The sequence below is a fragment of the Epinephelus moara genome, chromosome 24, assembly GCF_006386435.1.
Source record: "Epinephelus moara isolate mb chromosome 24, YSFRI_EMoa_1.0, whole genome shotgun sequence".
NCBI classification, from domain to species: Eukaryota; Metazoa; Chordata; class Actinopteri; order Perciformes; family Serranidae; genus Epinephelus; species Epinephelus moara.
Window position 1 is genome coordinate 22803715 of NC_065529.1, and position 15523 is coordinate 22819237.

At 43.5% G+C, this 15523-nt stretch overlaps 1 protein-coding gene across 1 annotated transcript in view; it reads right to left on the reverse strand.

Moving 5' to 3' along the window:
* Positions 1-11155: 11155 nt before the first annotated feature.
* The window catches only part of rpn1 (ribophorin I), a 7186-nt gene continuing 2818 nt past the window's right edge, over positions 11156-15523 (reverse strand). The window contains exons 3-10 of the mRNA XM_050038582.1: positions 14687-14993; positions 14386-14595; positions 14092-14284; positions 13906-14005; positions 13670-13808; positions 12653-12772; positions 12258-12503; positions 11156-12175 (exon numbers count right to left, since the gene is read on the reverse strand). Of these exons, the coding sequence (XP_049894539.1) occupies positions 11993-12175; positions 12258-12503; positions 12653-12772; positions 13670-13808; positions 13906-14005; positions 14092-14284; positions 14386-14595; positions 14687-14993 (1498 nt within the window). The 3' untranslated portion in view covers positions 11156-11992. The remainder of the gene's footprint in view (positions 12176-12257; positions 12504-12652; positions 12773-13669; positions 13809-13905; positions 14006-14091; positions 14285-14385; positions 14596-14686; positions 14994-15523) is intronic.

Genomic DNA, 15523 nt, shown 5'->3' on the forward strand with positions numbered 1-15523 from the left:
GGGGGTGTGAAGAGCCCACAGTGGGGCTTGTGAAGATAAGCAGAGCCAGAGAGAAGAGAATGACACAAACCAGCTGAAGCATTATTGTCCCCTTTACTCACGGCTAATTAGATCGAGCCAGGGCACTGGGGGGCTTTATAGACACAAGTACCCAGACACAGGACCATATAACTGCTGGGAGAGGGGCCTGGATGCTGCTATGAGAGCAGCACTCACTTCCATTTAAGCAGTTTGAGCTCAGAATAATAACATTTCAGAGGAGGGCAGGACATGTGAACTGCACCCTTAACAAAAAGGATTATGGAGCAGAGGATGATGCGTAGCCAAAGGCCCTTATTGGAGCTTTAAATAAAGCAATTTGGGGAAAAGTTGGAGGAGGACAGTTGTAAATAGAAACTGACGGAAGGTGTCAGAAATCTGTCCATTCAGTTTCATTCATTAAAAATAACTAGAGGTTCCTTTCTTACTGTCATTACATTAACCCACAAACAGCTCACACTCTGAGCTCAACACAATCACTCCATGTTGTTGCTAATCATGCACAATTAACCACCACCATGCAGACAACAGCACAGGTAAGAGAGAAAGAGGGAGGTTGGTGTAAAAGGTGCCATGCATGCCCGTGGAGACCCCAGCCCGCCCCTGTCTCTGCTCCACCATTGTACTGATGTGATTGCTCTTTCTGCTGATGAAAGATGATTGCTCCAGTCATTATGCACCTTAAAGCGTGACAACTGAATACTTTTGTCGTCACTAACATCGTGCTGATGATACAGTAATCCATGTGGTGGTTCTTGCAGGGGTGGCACACCTTGCCCTCGGCAACATAAAGAGGTCTAAAATTCACTCTTGATAGCACTTATACATGACCGGGTAAATTCTTGGAAATTTTAAAAATACTTAACCATCTGATCAGCGCAATATTATTATAGTAAGTTGCATTCATTATTAATTTTAGCTCATTTTTATTGTTCGCTCATTTAGAGAAAATACTGTAGCTTACTGGTTTAAGAATATTTTTAAAAAGCAAACAATACCAGTGAAAATAAAACTAATACAGCATCTTTACAATGGATAAGACTGGTTATGCTTTACGCGTTTAATCCAGTGTTGTTCCGCTTTCTTTCAGATGCAATAAAGGCTATTATCCGGATAGCCGTGACAAACTAAGGCTGAATGTGAAGGTAAATATAAGCTGCAATTAAACCAGCAAATATCATCCCTTAACAGTCATGAAATAGCTCAAGACATGTTACGGAAAAATAAGCTATTATTTATTCTATAATAAATAAGAGGAGTTTTTAAACATTCACACCCAGGCATGTAGCTGTAACTTTAATATTTCATATTTAAATGACAAAACTTTGGCCAAATGATTTCAAAATAGCAGTCTGGAAATATTTATGACTGACTTACCTGCTGCTGCGCTTTCTGAGTCAACCCAGAGAAAGTCGGTCCATCCGTGTCACTGCGCAGCCTCGCCGCTTCTCTCCAAAAATAATGACGCAAAATAAAAGCAGACCGATGAGGCAAAGGTGTCCAGGAGAGCTCTGTGTTTTTAAAAGATGCTGTCGAGACAACGTGAAACAGTCGCTGCTCGCTGTGTCAGAGAGCTGTGTGTGTCTGCGCGCAGTGTGTGCCTGCCTGCCTCCTCTCTCGCCGTATCCAAACCTCTCTGAATATGAGCAAAAAACTTGAGTGGCCGTGTGAGAGGCTGCAGCAACACAGCCACGTAATGGCACGTCAGCCAGCAGCCTGTCTTCCGGGTCTCCGGTTAAACTGGCAGCAATACCTGTTCCCAAGAGGTGATCAATAGAGTTCAGCTTGGCCCTTACACAGGGACCCAGCGTTTTATCGTTTTATATGAATGATGCCAGGTCTGCACTCACCTGCAAAACCTCTGTGGCAGATTTTGGGTGCTGGTTATCAATTAATGCAGATAGGCCTACAAGATAGAAGTGGTGATGTTAGACCATTTTTTAACATTTCTCCAGGCTGTAAAATAAAGAAACCTTTTTTTTGTAATGGCTTGCATTCGGTTGAGGACTCCCATGGGTCCTGCTAGGGCCAGCGGTCCCAGGAGCAACATAACACATGCACAATGTGAGCACTTTGGAAGTTAGTTAAACTTCATCAGCTTGTAGACAACAGCAAAAGCTTCATTTTAATTTGGTGAGGTGAGGATAAATATTTGCAGCGATGCATCATGGGTGAGTCAATAAAAAGCCCACACCTTGTTTATTTCTATTTATTGTCACTAAAACTTGGTCAGTCCTAATTGACATACAGAGATTTTGCTTCAAGACTCTCACCCCCCTCCTCCTCTTCCTCACCCACCTCCTCCTGCTGTGTTAAATATGTTAAAGAAGTAAAACACGCTCCCCCTCCCCCCTCCTCCTCCTCTTTGTGCTTTATATCCCACAAAGTAACAACAACTTAGTAAAACATGCAAAGCCCCTAAAATCTCCTGCACGCGACCTGGGCTCGTGCTCGGCGCTGGAGCCAGGCAGGTGCAAGGGGCGCGAGGACCTCTGCAACTCGGGGCTCGTGCTCCCCAGAGTGCACACGCACACAAAAAGAAGAGGAAGAAAAAAAGAAATGTGAAGTCTGACTGAATTAATAACGTTTGTTTCAGTGTTTGAAATCACCAGAGCAAATATGCGACAGCTCCAAATATTGATTTATTTTGGCACATAACGGACCTTCACGGGAATATAACTTTATTCAGTGTGAATAAAAGGTTTCTTAAAATGTTTTGACCGGTAAAACCTACAAGTACAGACTTAAAGAGATGATTTTTTTTTCTTTTCTAAGTTTGTAAAGGCTGTTATTGCCTGGACTGTGACAGAAAACAGCATTATTGGGGTTATTATATGTGCTTTATTATTTGTTGCAACATAAAGGCTGGTTTGTTTCCATACTCAGTGTGAATATAATGAGGTGATGCACATGCAATATATTTGAGACTAACATTTGTGCCTTGTAAAAGCACTAGTTAATTAGAATCTAATTAGTTGAGAATTGCGACATTATATGATCTTTATGATCTGTGTTTATGATCCGACAACAATGCACCAGAGCTGTCAATCAGGTTAAACAGAGATGGTCAAATAGATAAAAGTTCACACAAATGTTATATATGAAAATCATTTTATATTATTTATTTTAGTCAGAAAATAATAGAAATAACCACCTTTAAATTTAGCCTATTATTGTTATTATATGTTGAAAATACACCGATTATCTCTATCAATAAATCAAATTCGCAACATTGCAGCTAGTTGTGGCTTCTTGCACTTGTTTTGTTAATCAATTTTCTGCATGTTCTGCACGAGACTCCGTCTGTGTGTGTGTTTGTGTGTCTGTGTGTGTGCACGATTTTTCGTCAGGGACGATATTATATGCACACTGCATTAGATGCCAGGGCCCTTCTCCTTCTGATTATTACCAGGGGTAATATTTCATCGGCACCACGCAATCTTTGTTCTCTGTGAAGATAATAAATGGCCTAATCGTTATCAGCAAACTGCTGGGGGTGTCAGCACCGACCGAGGCTGGAAGCGGGGTCCAAAGTGCTGCTGAATAAATTGGTGTTCCTTATCTCTCACTCCCAGATTATCGCCGCCTTTTCAAACTTGCACAACAAATACATTCAATGCATCTAATGCATCATTTGTTGGGGAGGGGGGGTTGATAGAGACAGATAGGCGCAGGGAATGAGAAATATTTACACGTTTTACGCGCTGCAGCGGTGCAGCCAATATAGGCTCCATTTGGCTGTAGAGGGAGTTTATTGGCGGGGGCCATTGGTACACACACTTTACATATCAATACAAGCTATATTAAACATACATCACTGTGATATGATGCTTATCTGTGTGATTACTGCCCGAGCATCTATAGCCTTATTTTTAATTTAGGCCACCTTTTGGAAATTTAAGTTGTGCAATGTAGCATCTTTTGAGTTTTCACAAAATAATCAACAGTTACAAACTCCAAAAACTCACAGTTGATTAAGACTTGTGTTTTTAAAGTGTGATTTTGTTATTTTTAGGTTAAATAAAAGCGTAAAATCCAGATAAGGCGATAAGCTCAGTTTCCATCTATAATTATACTTGTGAAAATGATTCCCTCCTAATAAACACATCGACACACGACAGCATTATCTTCAGTTTCACAACAGGATAAGAAGCTTAACATGCACCGTTAGTTTCCTCTGATTTCCTTCAGTCTGGTCAGCAGGCCTCACATCAGGCCTGTGTTATCGTCTGAAGAAACTGCCGCGGCATTTGGTCAACAGTCTATAGTTGCTGTAATTTAGGACACAAAGGATCTGCTATATTTAATAATTGATGTCAGGCTAGAGCAGTTTAATTTAACGAACAACGAGCCGAGCGTGCCCCCCTTCATTCACTTTTTTTTATGACTGACCTTTTCCTATGTGCTCCTATATCCTCAAATTGAATTTATAATTTCAACATGCTGAAGAAATAAAGCTGCGGGCCAAACGTGGCTGAAAAAAATGTTCGTGCGTCCATAATGCAGTATTTATGAGTGACACTTATGACTAAAAAAAACATTTTCCAGTACACACACGCACACAGAAACACACACACACACACACACACACACTCCCCTTTTAATACCGTGGCATCTCCACCGGCCCCGGTGCTCTGATGGTCTCCTAGACAACCGAGATAACGGTGCAGCAGTTTTCCATATCGGTCCCGGAGTCTATTATAGCTCGGGATTAGCTCTCTTTCCGAAAAGGTCATACACAAAGTCACCAAACCTGCTTTTTTCCACCCCCATATGGACCCCGCGTGAAGGCACATTGATAAACATGCATGCGCCATTTCATATAATGCCATTAGACTAATGGCGCTGCGCATTTTCCTGCGCTAAAAAACGCAGTAATATAAATGAGAGGCTTCTGGGGAGATAGAAGAGCCCAGTATCCTCAGCACTGTGGCGGAGAGCTTCACACTGCAGAGAGAGACGCAGTCAAGTCACGCAGGAGATGATGTGCTGTTATGTAGCGACCCCTGGCGAGGAGGGGATGCAGTGGCACCACAAGAGCAGTCCTCTGAGTGTGTGCGTGCTACTTATATTTGCATGTGTGGCTGAGGGATTGAGCACGTAAGAAATTGTAATAATAAAGCAGCCCAGAGAGGGAGGGAGGTTAGTGCACAGCTGGAATGTTCCAGCTGGGATTCCCGGTGGCTGGACAGGAAGTTAGAGGAGCTCTGACAGGAAGTGTGTTCTTAGGGAGGGCCAGCAGAGAGAGAGAGGGAGATGTTTCCTGTTGGCTCACTCCACATGTTTAGACGCCTTGCTTACTCTGTCCACCCCCAGTCTCAGCTCACTTCGCACCCAACATGAGCACATACCAGTATGCAGATGTTCTCAGGGGCATCCGCCTGTGCTCGCAGTATTAAATTATAGGAATGCTATTAGAGGACAGTGGTGAGCCAAGACAGTAGATCATGTACGCAGGGTAGGATTGTGTCACAGGATGCAGATGTCACCACATGAAGTGAGACTTCCTGCCCATCAAAGCAGTCAGTGCCAGTTTAATGGACTCGCGTTCAGCGGCCCACAGCAGTGGTGATCATGGAAATAAGGCAAGAAAATTCAAGAGGGAGAGATGGTGGAGGAGAGGAGGAGAGAGCAAGTGGGGGAGATTGTAGGTAGAGATGTGATGGAGCGATATGTGGATTGCAAGAGGAAAAATCTCTTTGTCTCTTCTGAGCTCAGTGGACAATCAAAGTTTCCTATCAGCTCTGGAGTAGGGGAAATTGGCTGCCCTGGGAAGGAGAGGGCCACTCTCACAGCCAATGGGAAGTGCCCCTGTCACTCTAATCAGGTCCGATAGAGAAAGTAGGAAACGCGCGCGTGTGTGTGTGTGTGAGTATGTGTGTGTATGTGTTTGTGCATGCGCTCAGACAAGAGTGCTTTGAACAGAGAGCAGCTTTGTTTCACTCGCCTTCATGTGATCCAAGATGATACAAAGTCTAAAGTAGCGTCAGACCTTCATCTGCCGCTTATCCTCTGCACTGAGGGACATGTATGAGCCACGCGGGTGCGTTTTTTGGCAAAACTTGCCCTGAGAGGCATGACCATCAGTGCTTTGATGGAGCGCCATGTGGCAGAGATCAGTGGGTCTTAGTGGGAGCTGTGGACAGTTGCACACAAGGGCGGCAAGGGAAGAGGATTACTGTCTCATCGATACAAATCCATACAGAGAGGGAGGTTGACATCAATATTCACACAGATAGAGGCAGGGCGCAGAGGCTTTGAGCAAAAGTGTGCACGATGTAAACATCTGCAGGAGAGGAGCACGACCGTGGCCGCTAATGCTCGCCTTTTTTGTGCCATCCATCTTTCCTGCTCTCCTTCTGTCCCCACCTCCTCCATGCCAGACAAGAATGTGTCTCTCTGCACCCAGGGCCCAATCCTCTGTTTGAAGTCCCATCTCCGTCTTTGCGCACCCTACGCTGTCCTTCCCTTTACTCCATCTTTCCGTCCGTCTAACTGTCTTATCTGTCAGCCCCGCTCCTCCCCGCCTGCTGCAGCTGCGACGGGGGCCACAGACGCCTTCATTGTCCTCCTCTTCCTTGCCCTCACGCTTCTGCACCCGGCCAAATCACACCTGCCACCTGCACAGGACGCAAGGCCCCGGGACCTTAGCAGCGGGGCTTTCATCCGTCCCTCACCTCGCCCTTCAGCGCCTCTCATCCCCTCATCCTGGCACCCTGTCACTGAGGAATGGCCGGTGCTGAGGGCCAGGGCAGAGCGGGACACAGAGCTGCTGTTGTGAGGATGTGTGTTTTAAGCAGAGCCAGAGGGAATCAATGCAGGTGAGGTGTGTTTGAGGGTTTTGAGTTTAGATTCGAGTCGTATTTCTTCTTTTCGATGACATCCTTTTATGGCTGGGTAGCAGGATTGACTGAATGTATGTCGTGAGGAACGTGGATCTCAGTGTGTGTGTGTGTGTGTGTGTGTGTGTGTGCATAATAACACGCTGACAGTGAGGGTGGTGGCTCTGTCTCAGTGATTTATGAGAGTGTGCTGTGAAGGGTCTTCTGAGCAGGATATTGTTCCCTGACTGGTGACTTCTGCCTCTCTCTTTGTGAGTGTGTGTGTCTGTGTGTGTGTGTGTATTTCAGAGCGAGAAAGATTAAGAGGGAGAGTACTGCAGGTGAGCCCTCAATGTAATCAATCACCACCACGTCACAAGGCCCAGGGCTTGTGGATTACCCCTTCAACTGATACCTAGTTTGACTCACACATTTATTTTTTTTTTGCATATTCATTATTTTTCTGGCAGATAAAGAAAGAACACACTCTGCATCTTTACCATACTTCAGGAAGGGAAGATAATAATCAACTTCATGCCTGAGGGGGGACCATGACAGCTCAACCACATGGCCCAACCAGTCCAACACCCTGCACATACCCCCTCATCCACCTCAAACACACACTCACACACACGGTTTGCCACATCAGGATACAGTGCTGCACATGAATTCCGGTTTAAACAGTATTCTGCTTGGCTTACGCCAACAGATAAACCGCAGTTCTTCTGCGACCAGTAATCACATCCTGGGCTGGAACTGAAAAGACTGAAAGGCCAATCAACAAAACACCAATACCACACAAGATGATGCACTGTCAGTGATAACACAGTCAAATGGGGAGGCAAATGCATCAACAAAACAGTGTGTGATGACATGAGCATGATTCAGTGATGCCCCTTCATGAGGAAGGTCGTGGTCGAGCAGTATGATACTACCAGCATCATTCTAATATCAAGCTGAAAGATTTTTCAACACCTTCATGAAATTGAGGTGCTTAGTTTGGGTTAAGTTATAACATTAGATCTTCAAAGACCTCCCTTTTTACTCAGGACCTGAGCCCGTATTTATCTTACCCTTAAGAATTACACTGAACAGTTCTCTAAAGATACAACTAAGGAGTAAAAAAAGTGAAGCATAAACTACAAAATTTCTACCTACAGATGATCATATGATTAATCCTGCATATGCTCTGAGAGTGAACGGCCAGTCAGAGAGGCACAGCCTACTGTTCTGCCCTACAAAGACAAAACAACAACATGTTTGTGTAAAAAGACAAGAAATTAGTGTTCTGCTTTACCATATAAATAACATTACGCCATAGACGCGTGTACCTTTTGGATAAGACACAAAACACAGTATTAAAAACCAGATACCGTTAGCTTGAGCTAATTTACTCACATTTTCCTGTTTCCTGTATTTCAATAATCCCATTTGATGCTCCAATAAAGAATAGGTTTTTGTTGTTTATTTGTTTTTGGGTACATACAAATAGGACAGTAACAAAATCTAATCATAATGGAGATAAAATTAAACTAGCATTGCTAATTGCTAGTATTGCTAAAAGCTAACGAGCCGAGCTCAGCAGAGTCGCAGTGACTGTTGTCTCTGCTGTATCTCTGGTGGACTTCATGTGATTTCATCTTGTTAAGCCTCCTTAAAATCACATATTTTAAAAGATTGCTGAAAGATGAATTTACTAAACTGTCTTTGATTGTCCAAATACACAGTGAAGTATCTAAAGCTGTTTTTAAGGGCATGAAATTATGTTTTCACAACTTATCCATCTGTTACATAGTCTTGTGAGGAGCCTTAAAACTTTAAACCCCTTTTCTCAGCTTCAATGTTTGTTACCTTCATGTGATATTGTTGTTTAAATTTTTTTCAGTAGCAATTAACACACAAATTAAACAATCTATATTTTGATGATATGTAAAATATCAATAGCGATCAAATAATAGGAAACTTCTAAACTGAAATCAGGTAAAGGCCATAGCCTACATTAGAGAAAACATACAGTAAGGTTTATTTGATATCAAAATGACAAGAGTAGAAAATGAAAATGAATTGCTAACATAATAAATTTGCACTTTATTCTATTATAATTTATGAATTTTACATCAACATATCTGTCATCATGGCTGATGTTTTTCAAAATATGTCTCAGAAGCCTCATTCTCAGATCTGTCTCTGGACTGCAGCCATTTAACAAACCCAAGAGACTTATGAAGCTCTCTTGAATTTAAGTCAAAAGAAATGTAATAGCAAACGTTACATGTATTTATAATGTGCTTTGGAGTAAAAATGAAGGATCTTACTTTTATCTTTTACTTGAGTCCCAACATTTTGTTGTAACAGTTTGATGAATACAGTCTGTGTTTCAAAAATGCTGCTGACATTGATTTTCCAACAGCTGTGGTGTTATTATGAAATCTCCATCAGTGTTGATAATGGGACGGGGAGCAGGCCAAAGAGTTTAAGAATACTGATGAATTCAAGTTGTTTTAAAGAAAGTATTTTCAAGCCAATAACTCATTCTGTAAAACCTCTCAAATTCCCAAGTTTTGAGTGTTTTTTCAGTCCACAAATGAATCCGTCAGTCACGTCAGTCCAACATTCAAACTCACAGAGCGACCTGATAACATCATTTCAGAGCAATAAGCAGACGTGAGCTCAGTGGTTTGTTGGACACAGTCCGTGGTGCTGAGGTGGACGTGTGTGAGCAGCAGTAGCCCGACCGCTGTGAGAATGAGACTCGGCGGCTCTCCGAACTCTCACCGCTCCAAATCTCCACTCAAGTACAAACACACAAACAAAAATGCCATTGTGTGGCCTCTCACCAGCACCGAGCATCAGTGCTAACAGACATTGTCTTTGCTTTCCCCCTGCTGTGTATTTGCAGAATGATTATTGTATGGCACATACAATATGTTAACATTATCATTGTGAGGGGAACGGGGCCTGTTATTATGGAGCAGGAAATGACCTGCCAGGACCCCTGGTGACCTCAGAGGGAAAGCGATGACCTCAGGCTGACCCTTATGTTTGTCCTGGGCACAGACTGGCAGGTCGGCTGCTCCGCTGACTGGGAAGGATAGGGTGATAGGTGGGGTTATTCTGGAACAAGGAATGCAACAATGTGCTGGAAATCCCCTCTGAGGTGCCAGTTTAAAAGGGGCACCAGCCATAGTGCATATATATATATATGGCTGATTTTTTTTTTTGGGATGTTCATATGACATACATTTATCTATATGTCAGCAGTGTGGTTTTGTTTAAGAGGACAAAAAAGCCTGCAGTTGGGTTAAGTGGTGGTTCTTGACACAAGTGCGCCCTCTTCTGTTCAACAAAGGCTACTGCGCCCCCAGATGAGCTAATAACAGCAGTCAATCACAGGAGTAAACTGTTCTGTAACTCCATCACCCATCTTCATACACCTGCTGTGTAATCTAAACTAGAATAACCACAGTATGGTTGCATGTCTTTGCAAATTAGTCAAGTTGCAGTTGCAGTTTACATCCATGTCTGCCCAGATTCACACATAGCCATGACAGTCGACGATGCCTCAAATACGGATGTTGCTGCAAAGAATGTATAACTCTTAAACATGGATGCTTTACTCACATCTTCAACCAGGCAAGCTTAGTGTCACCAATTCAGCGTCTGACCAAAGGTCTTCTCTATGTTTCTTGAGTTATGACAATAAATAACAGCCCAAAAAGTGTTTTTGCAGAACATTATGGTGTCAGAGTAAAGTTGACCTTTGACGTTTTTGGATATAAAATGTCATCACTTCATCATTTTATCCTATTAGACATTCGTCTGAAATTTTGTCATAATTAGCCTATGAATTGTTGAGTTAGAACGAAAAACATGTTTTGTGACGGCACAGTGACCTTGACTTTTGACCACCAAACTCAATTCATCCTAGAGTCCAAGTGGATGTTTGAGCCAATTTTTAAGAATTTGCCTCAGAGTGTTCTTGAGATGTCACGTTCAGAAGAATAAGACGGGCGAGGTCACAGTGTGACCTATGGCCACCAAAATCTAATCATGTCATTCTTGAATCCGAGTGGACGTTTGTGCCAAATTTAAGTCCTATGACCTTGACTTTTGACCACCAAAATCTAACCACTTTGTCGTTGAGTTCAAGTGGACGTTTGCGCCAAATTTGAAGAAATGTCCGATCTCGCGCTCACGACAATGGTACATACGTACATACAGGTGTACAACCCCAAGACATAATGCCTTAGTCCAGGGCTGTCACCAGCACGGAGGTATAAAAACATGCTAAATAATGAGTTTCTCAAAACTTTATTTCAAATTTGACAGCTTTCCACATCATTGCCCATTTCACAATCATCTGTGTCCCATCTCCCATGTCTTTTCTCGCATACAACCTAATCTCATGTAGTCACTAATCTCATGGTCCAAAAAAAAAAAAAAAACACCACTTACAAAACAAAAACTCATACAAAATGTAGAAAATATGACTGAGGAACATCAAAAACAAGCATTTGGGATGACAGAGTTGTAGCTTCAAATTTGTTCAAATATAAACGTCAGTCAGAGGCGAGTAGAAAACAGTTGTAAGTGCAAAAGAGATACGATTGGAAAACATTACCTTCGTACTTAAGAGCTAGGGATGATTCGATCTTAGAGTACGGCATATGTGAGTAAAGACATGAGATCGAAAACACTTGGGCCCTTTTGCTGTTCGATTCCAAAAAAAGTCCCATAACCATACATACTTAAAAAGGGGGAAAAAAATAAAGTCCAGATTTGAACATGAAAATGAAGCGTCAAGTCCGGGCAGTGTGACAAAGTTTAAGAGTAACTGAACAAACTCAAAAACAGACAAATATAAAATCCAAAAGTTGTGACGTAGCTGCTGTGGAGCTGAGCGCGCAGTGACCTCAAGTTTATCACAAGGCACGAGTGTTTGGATAAACCCATCACTACCAGAAGATGAGATGTTAATTGTCCATGTCTGGTTTCAAAGATGGTAAAAAAAAAAAAAAAAGTGTAAGCATTTGTGTCACATTTTTCATTTAATTCTTATTCATACAAATGGTTGCTTGTATGTTGCAGCGGGGGTGGTGTGTGTCTGTGTGTGCGAGTGCGGCAGGAGAAGTTTAGAGGGCATCCAGCAGACTGTCGATGCGGCTGACGAGCTCTTGCCTCTTGCCTGTCAGAGTCTTCTCGCTCTCGATGTAAGCCTCCTTCTTGACCTTACCTGCCACCAGCCGCTCCGCCTCCTGGCAGGAGCGACACACCAGCTCCTTCACCTGGCCATCCAGCTTCTGCACCTCCCCGACCTGAGAGCACAGACGGGAGTGAACATCGCTGCACTTTCAGATTATTTCATGTACATTGTGCTCTCAAACACACATCACTGACCTTATCAGCCAAATCAGAGCCCTCAGCTTTGAGGCGGGCCTGCAGTGAGCTGATTTCGTTGGTGAGAGTGCGGTGGTCAGCCTCCAGAGTCTTCCGGCCGCTGTTGAGCGCCCCCGTGTCACGGGACTGCTTGTAGCGGTTCACCACCTCGTCCATGTGTCGGTACAGACCCAGACGCTTGTTGACCAGAGTCAGCACCTGCTCTGTGATGGAGGCAACCTTCATACGCACCTCAGCCGCAGGGTCCTGAACAAACATATAACCGCAGATTTAAAACTGTGAATCTACAAAAACTGAACGAAGACAGACACATCCAGGATATCTGCCAAACAAAGGGAGGGTAAGAATATATAAGGCCAACAGAAACCAGGCTCCTTTTATGAATGCTGTCATACCTTTGTGATGGCAAAGTCCAAGCGGACATAGATGATGACAGTGAAGAAGAGGATGTAGAAGGCCCCTACTACCAAGAGAGGCTCCTGCAGCATCAGGATCTTGTTGAAGTTATAATGAACCTGGTAATCACAAAAGAGGTCTATTAACTTTTATCTGAGTACAAATTAACACCTCATATCATAAATCATGCCCTAATAGCTTTTTTCCTCCTTTTTTGGGACATGTTATGCTTTTATTGGACAGCTTTATCAGAGAGATGAGAGGAAATGAGGGAACAGAAAAGGGGAACGCCGTGCAACAAAGGTTCCCAGCTGTACTAGAGCCAGGGACGTTAATGGTCTCTGTTTTAACCCATATGCCATGGGGGCACCCTGTAAGAAGAGATCTTGAGAGCTAAATAACCCGATTTTCATAAAAACTAATAAATCACTACTCTGATCATTTACAGCTTCTCAAATATGAAGCACTGCATGCTTTTCTCTGTAACATACTGTAAACTGAACACCTTGTTTTGACTGTGTGAATCTGGAACAAAGACTGAAGTAAAAAGACGTGTTTTTGTTTTTACTCAGCAGGGTTGTTCAGACTTAGTAAACCTGCGTCTTGGAACAGCTGTTCCTGAGGATGGCTCCACAGGTAAGACCAAATTGGTGTTTAAAAATCAGATAAGTTCATATTAAAAATGCACAAACACACTCAGCTCATTCAATATCGTATGTGCAAGCTTTATGTTCTGGTCTGAATGTGGCACAGGAGGAAAACTCAGAGTTTGACTGCTGTAGTGCATGATTACTTAAAAACAGTTAGTGCATTTGAGTTTTTAAATATTTGTCAAAGCTGAAAAATCTTTGTGTCTCTGCAGGTTATTTGGCTTCAACATAGCTGGACGTGTGGTTAATGACACTGTAGAAGCTACATGCTATGTAAGTCATAGCAATCTTCTACAAATCTGCTATTAAATAATGCATATAATATAGAATGCCCAAATTTCAGTCCCTTTCTGCCATTCGTCTTACCACAACATCCTGAATGTGATGCTCCACCAGGTTGGTCTTGGTGGCAACCAGCACTGGTCGGCCAAACGTATCCAGATACGTGTAATGCAGCTGGTTTGGCATGCGATCAATTTTGTAAGGTGTGTCCACGTGGATGTTTCTGATAGGACATGACAGGGAAAATATGCAAATTAGCATCAAACACTGCAAAAATCATCCTCTCATGCAAACATACGGTGGATTTGCACAACACTAACCTGGCCCCTTCTGGCAGGATGATTTTCACAGTGAGGGAGTCAATCACCTGGTCGTCATACACATGGTCAACTAGCCTCATCTTCAGTGCATACTGGTCACCTAGGAGATACAATTATGTGATATATTTGCAACTCACAGTGGGATTCAGTGATTGGGAAGGATTTGTCCCAGAAAAGTCAACTTACCCAGGGTGTAGAGGTACTCATAGCTGGGCAGATTGTAGCCGATGATGTAATGGGTCTTCCAGCCTCCGAACAAGGGGAAGCGAGGCCTGACCTCCACCTCCACTGAGTCATCCAGGACCTGCAGATGGGAGGTGGAGATGTTTCCAATCTCATCTCTATAGTAGACGTCCTGGGCTGAGGCAGGAAGGATAGTCTGTTGAGGCGAAAGCACATATGGTGGTCATCATCATCATCATCATCACCTTAAAGAGTAAAAGCAAGCCAAGTGACAGTAGTTTATGTTTAATACGACACCTTGAAGGATTTCACAGATGAGATGCCGCTGTCTGACTGACGCTGATAATCATAACGTGAAAAGGGCCCCTTCAGGAAGGCTCCTGTGTGCCTCAAGTCGATGGTCTCTTCCACAGCAATGTTACCCCAGTGAGAGACCTCAATGGTCCGAATGATGCTGCTGATGGTGAGGAAGGGTGAGTTGTTTTCGTAATGGATCTTCATGGTATCCTGGACAGGAGATAGCAAACACAATACAGAACATCTGAGCAACTTTCTCGAAGCTTCACTTGAATCTCCTGAAATCTGGTCGCAGCTTTACCTCGCTGAATGGAGCCACATCACGGAAGGGTCCGTACTCAATGATCTCATCGTTCTTACTGGGGTTACCCAGCTTGGTGTAGCTCTCCACAGTCTTGGAGGCCAGGCGAACACGTGTGGTCTGGCTGCGGGTGGGGTACGGGGAGTAAAAGTAGTGGTTCCCCTGAAAGACCACCAGCTGGCGCTCAGCCTGGGTGATGTGTGTGGGGAAGGGCTTCAGGACGTGGGTTAATGTCATCTCCACCTTTGCTTTCAGCTGAGCACCTGCTGCCAGACTGGAGGGCAGCTGCACTTTGTAAAACTCCCCACTGCATGGGAACAGATGAGACAGAGAGGAGGATGGGTAAGATACATTTGCATAATGATGTTTATGATATTTAAAGGAGCTGCAGATTGCAACCAGCTGAAACTTCTATCATGGGCCAAGCATGAACTCCTCGTTATGATTCCTTCAGTGTTCATTGCTCAGGAGGTTTCTACTGGGAGCTGATTTATCTGCAGAGGTCTCTTCCTCTCCAAAACAAACAGACCAGGGGCCTGTATCATGAAGCAGGATTACTGTCTTAGCGAGGTAACTTCAGGGTTAACCCTGGGTTTTCGGTCTCACGAAGCCGGTTCAGTTCTTATCGGGGTAGATCACCATGGTAACTTACTCTGAAAGGCTATCCTGCTCCAGAGCAGGATAAGTTCAGGGTTGAATCTGATCCTATAAAAAGCACCACACACTGGCCAATCAGCTTTTCGGAAAAAAAAAACTCCGCTGACAGAAATGCAGCCCAGTCATGACGGGAAGTTTAATTCATTTGATTGATTTTGATTTGAAAGTTTATTTTGAACA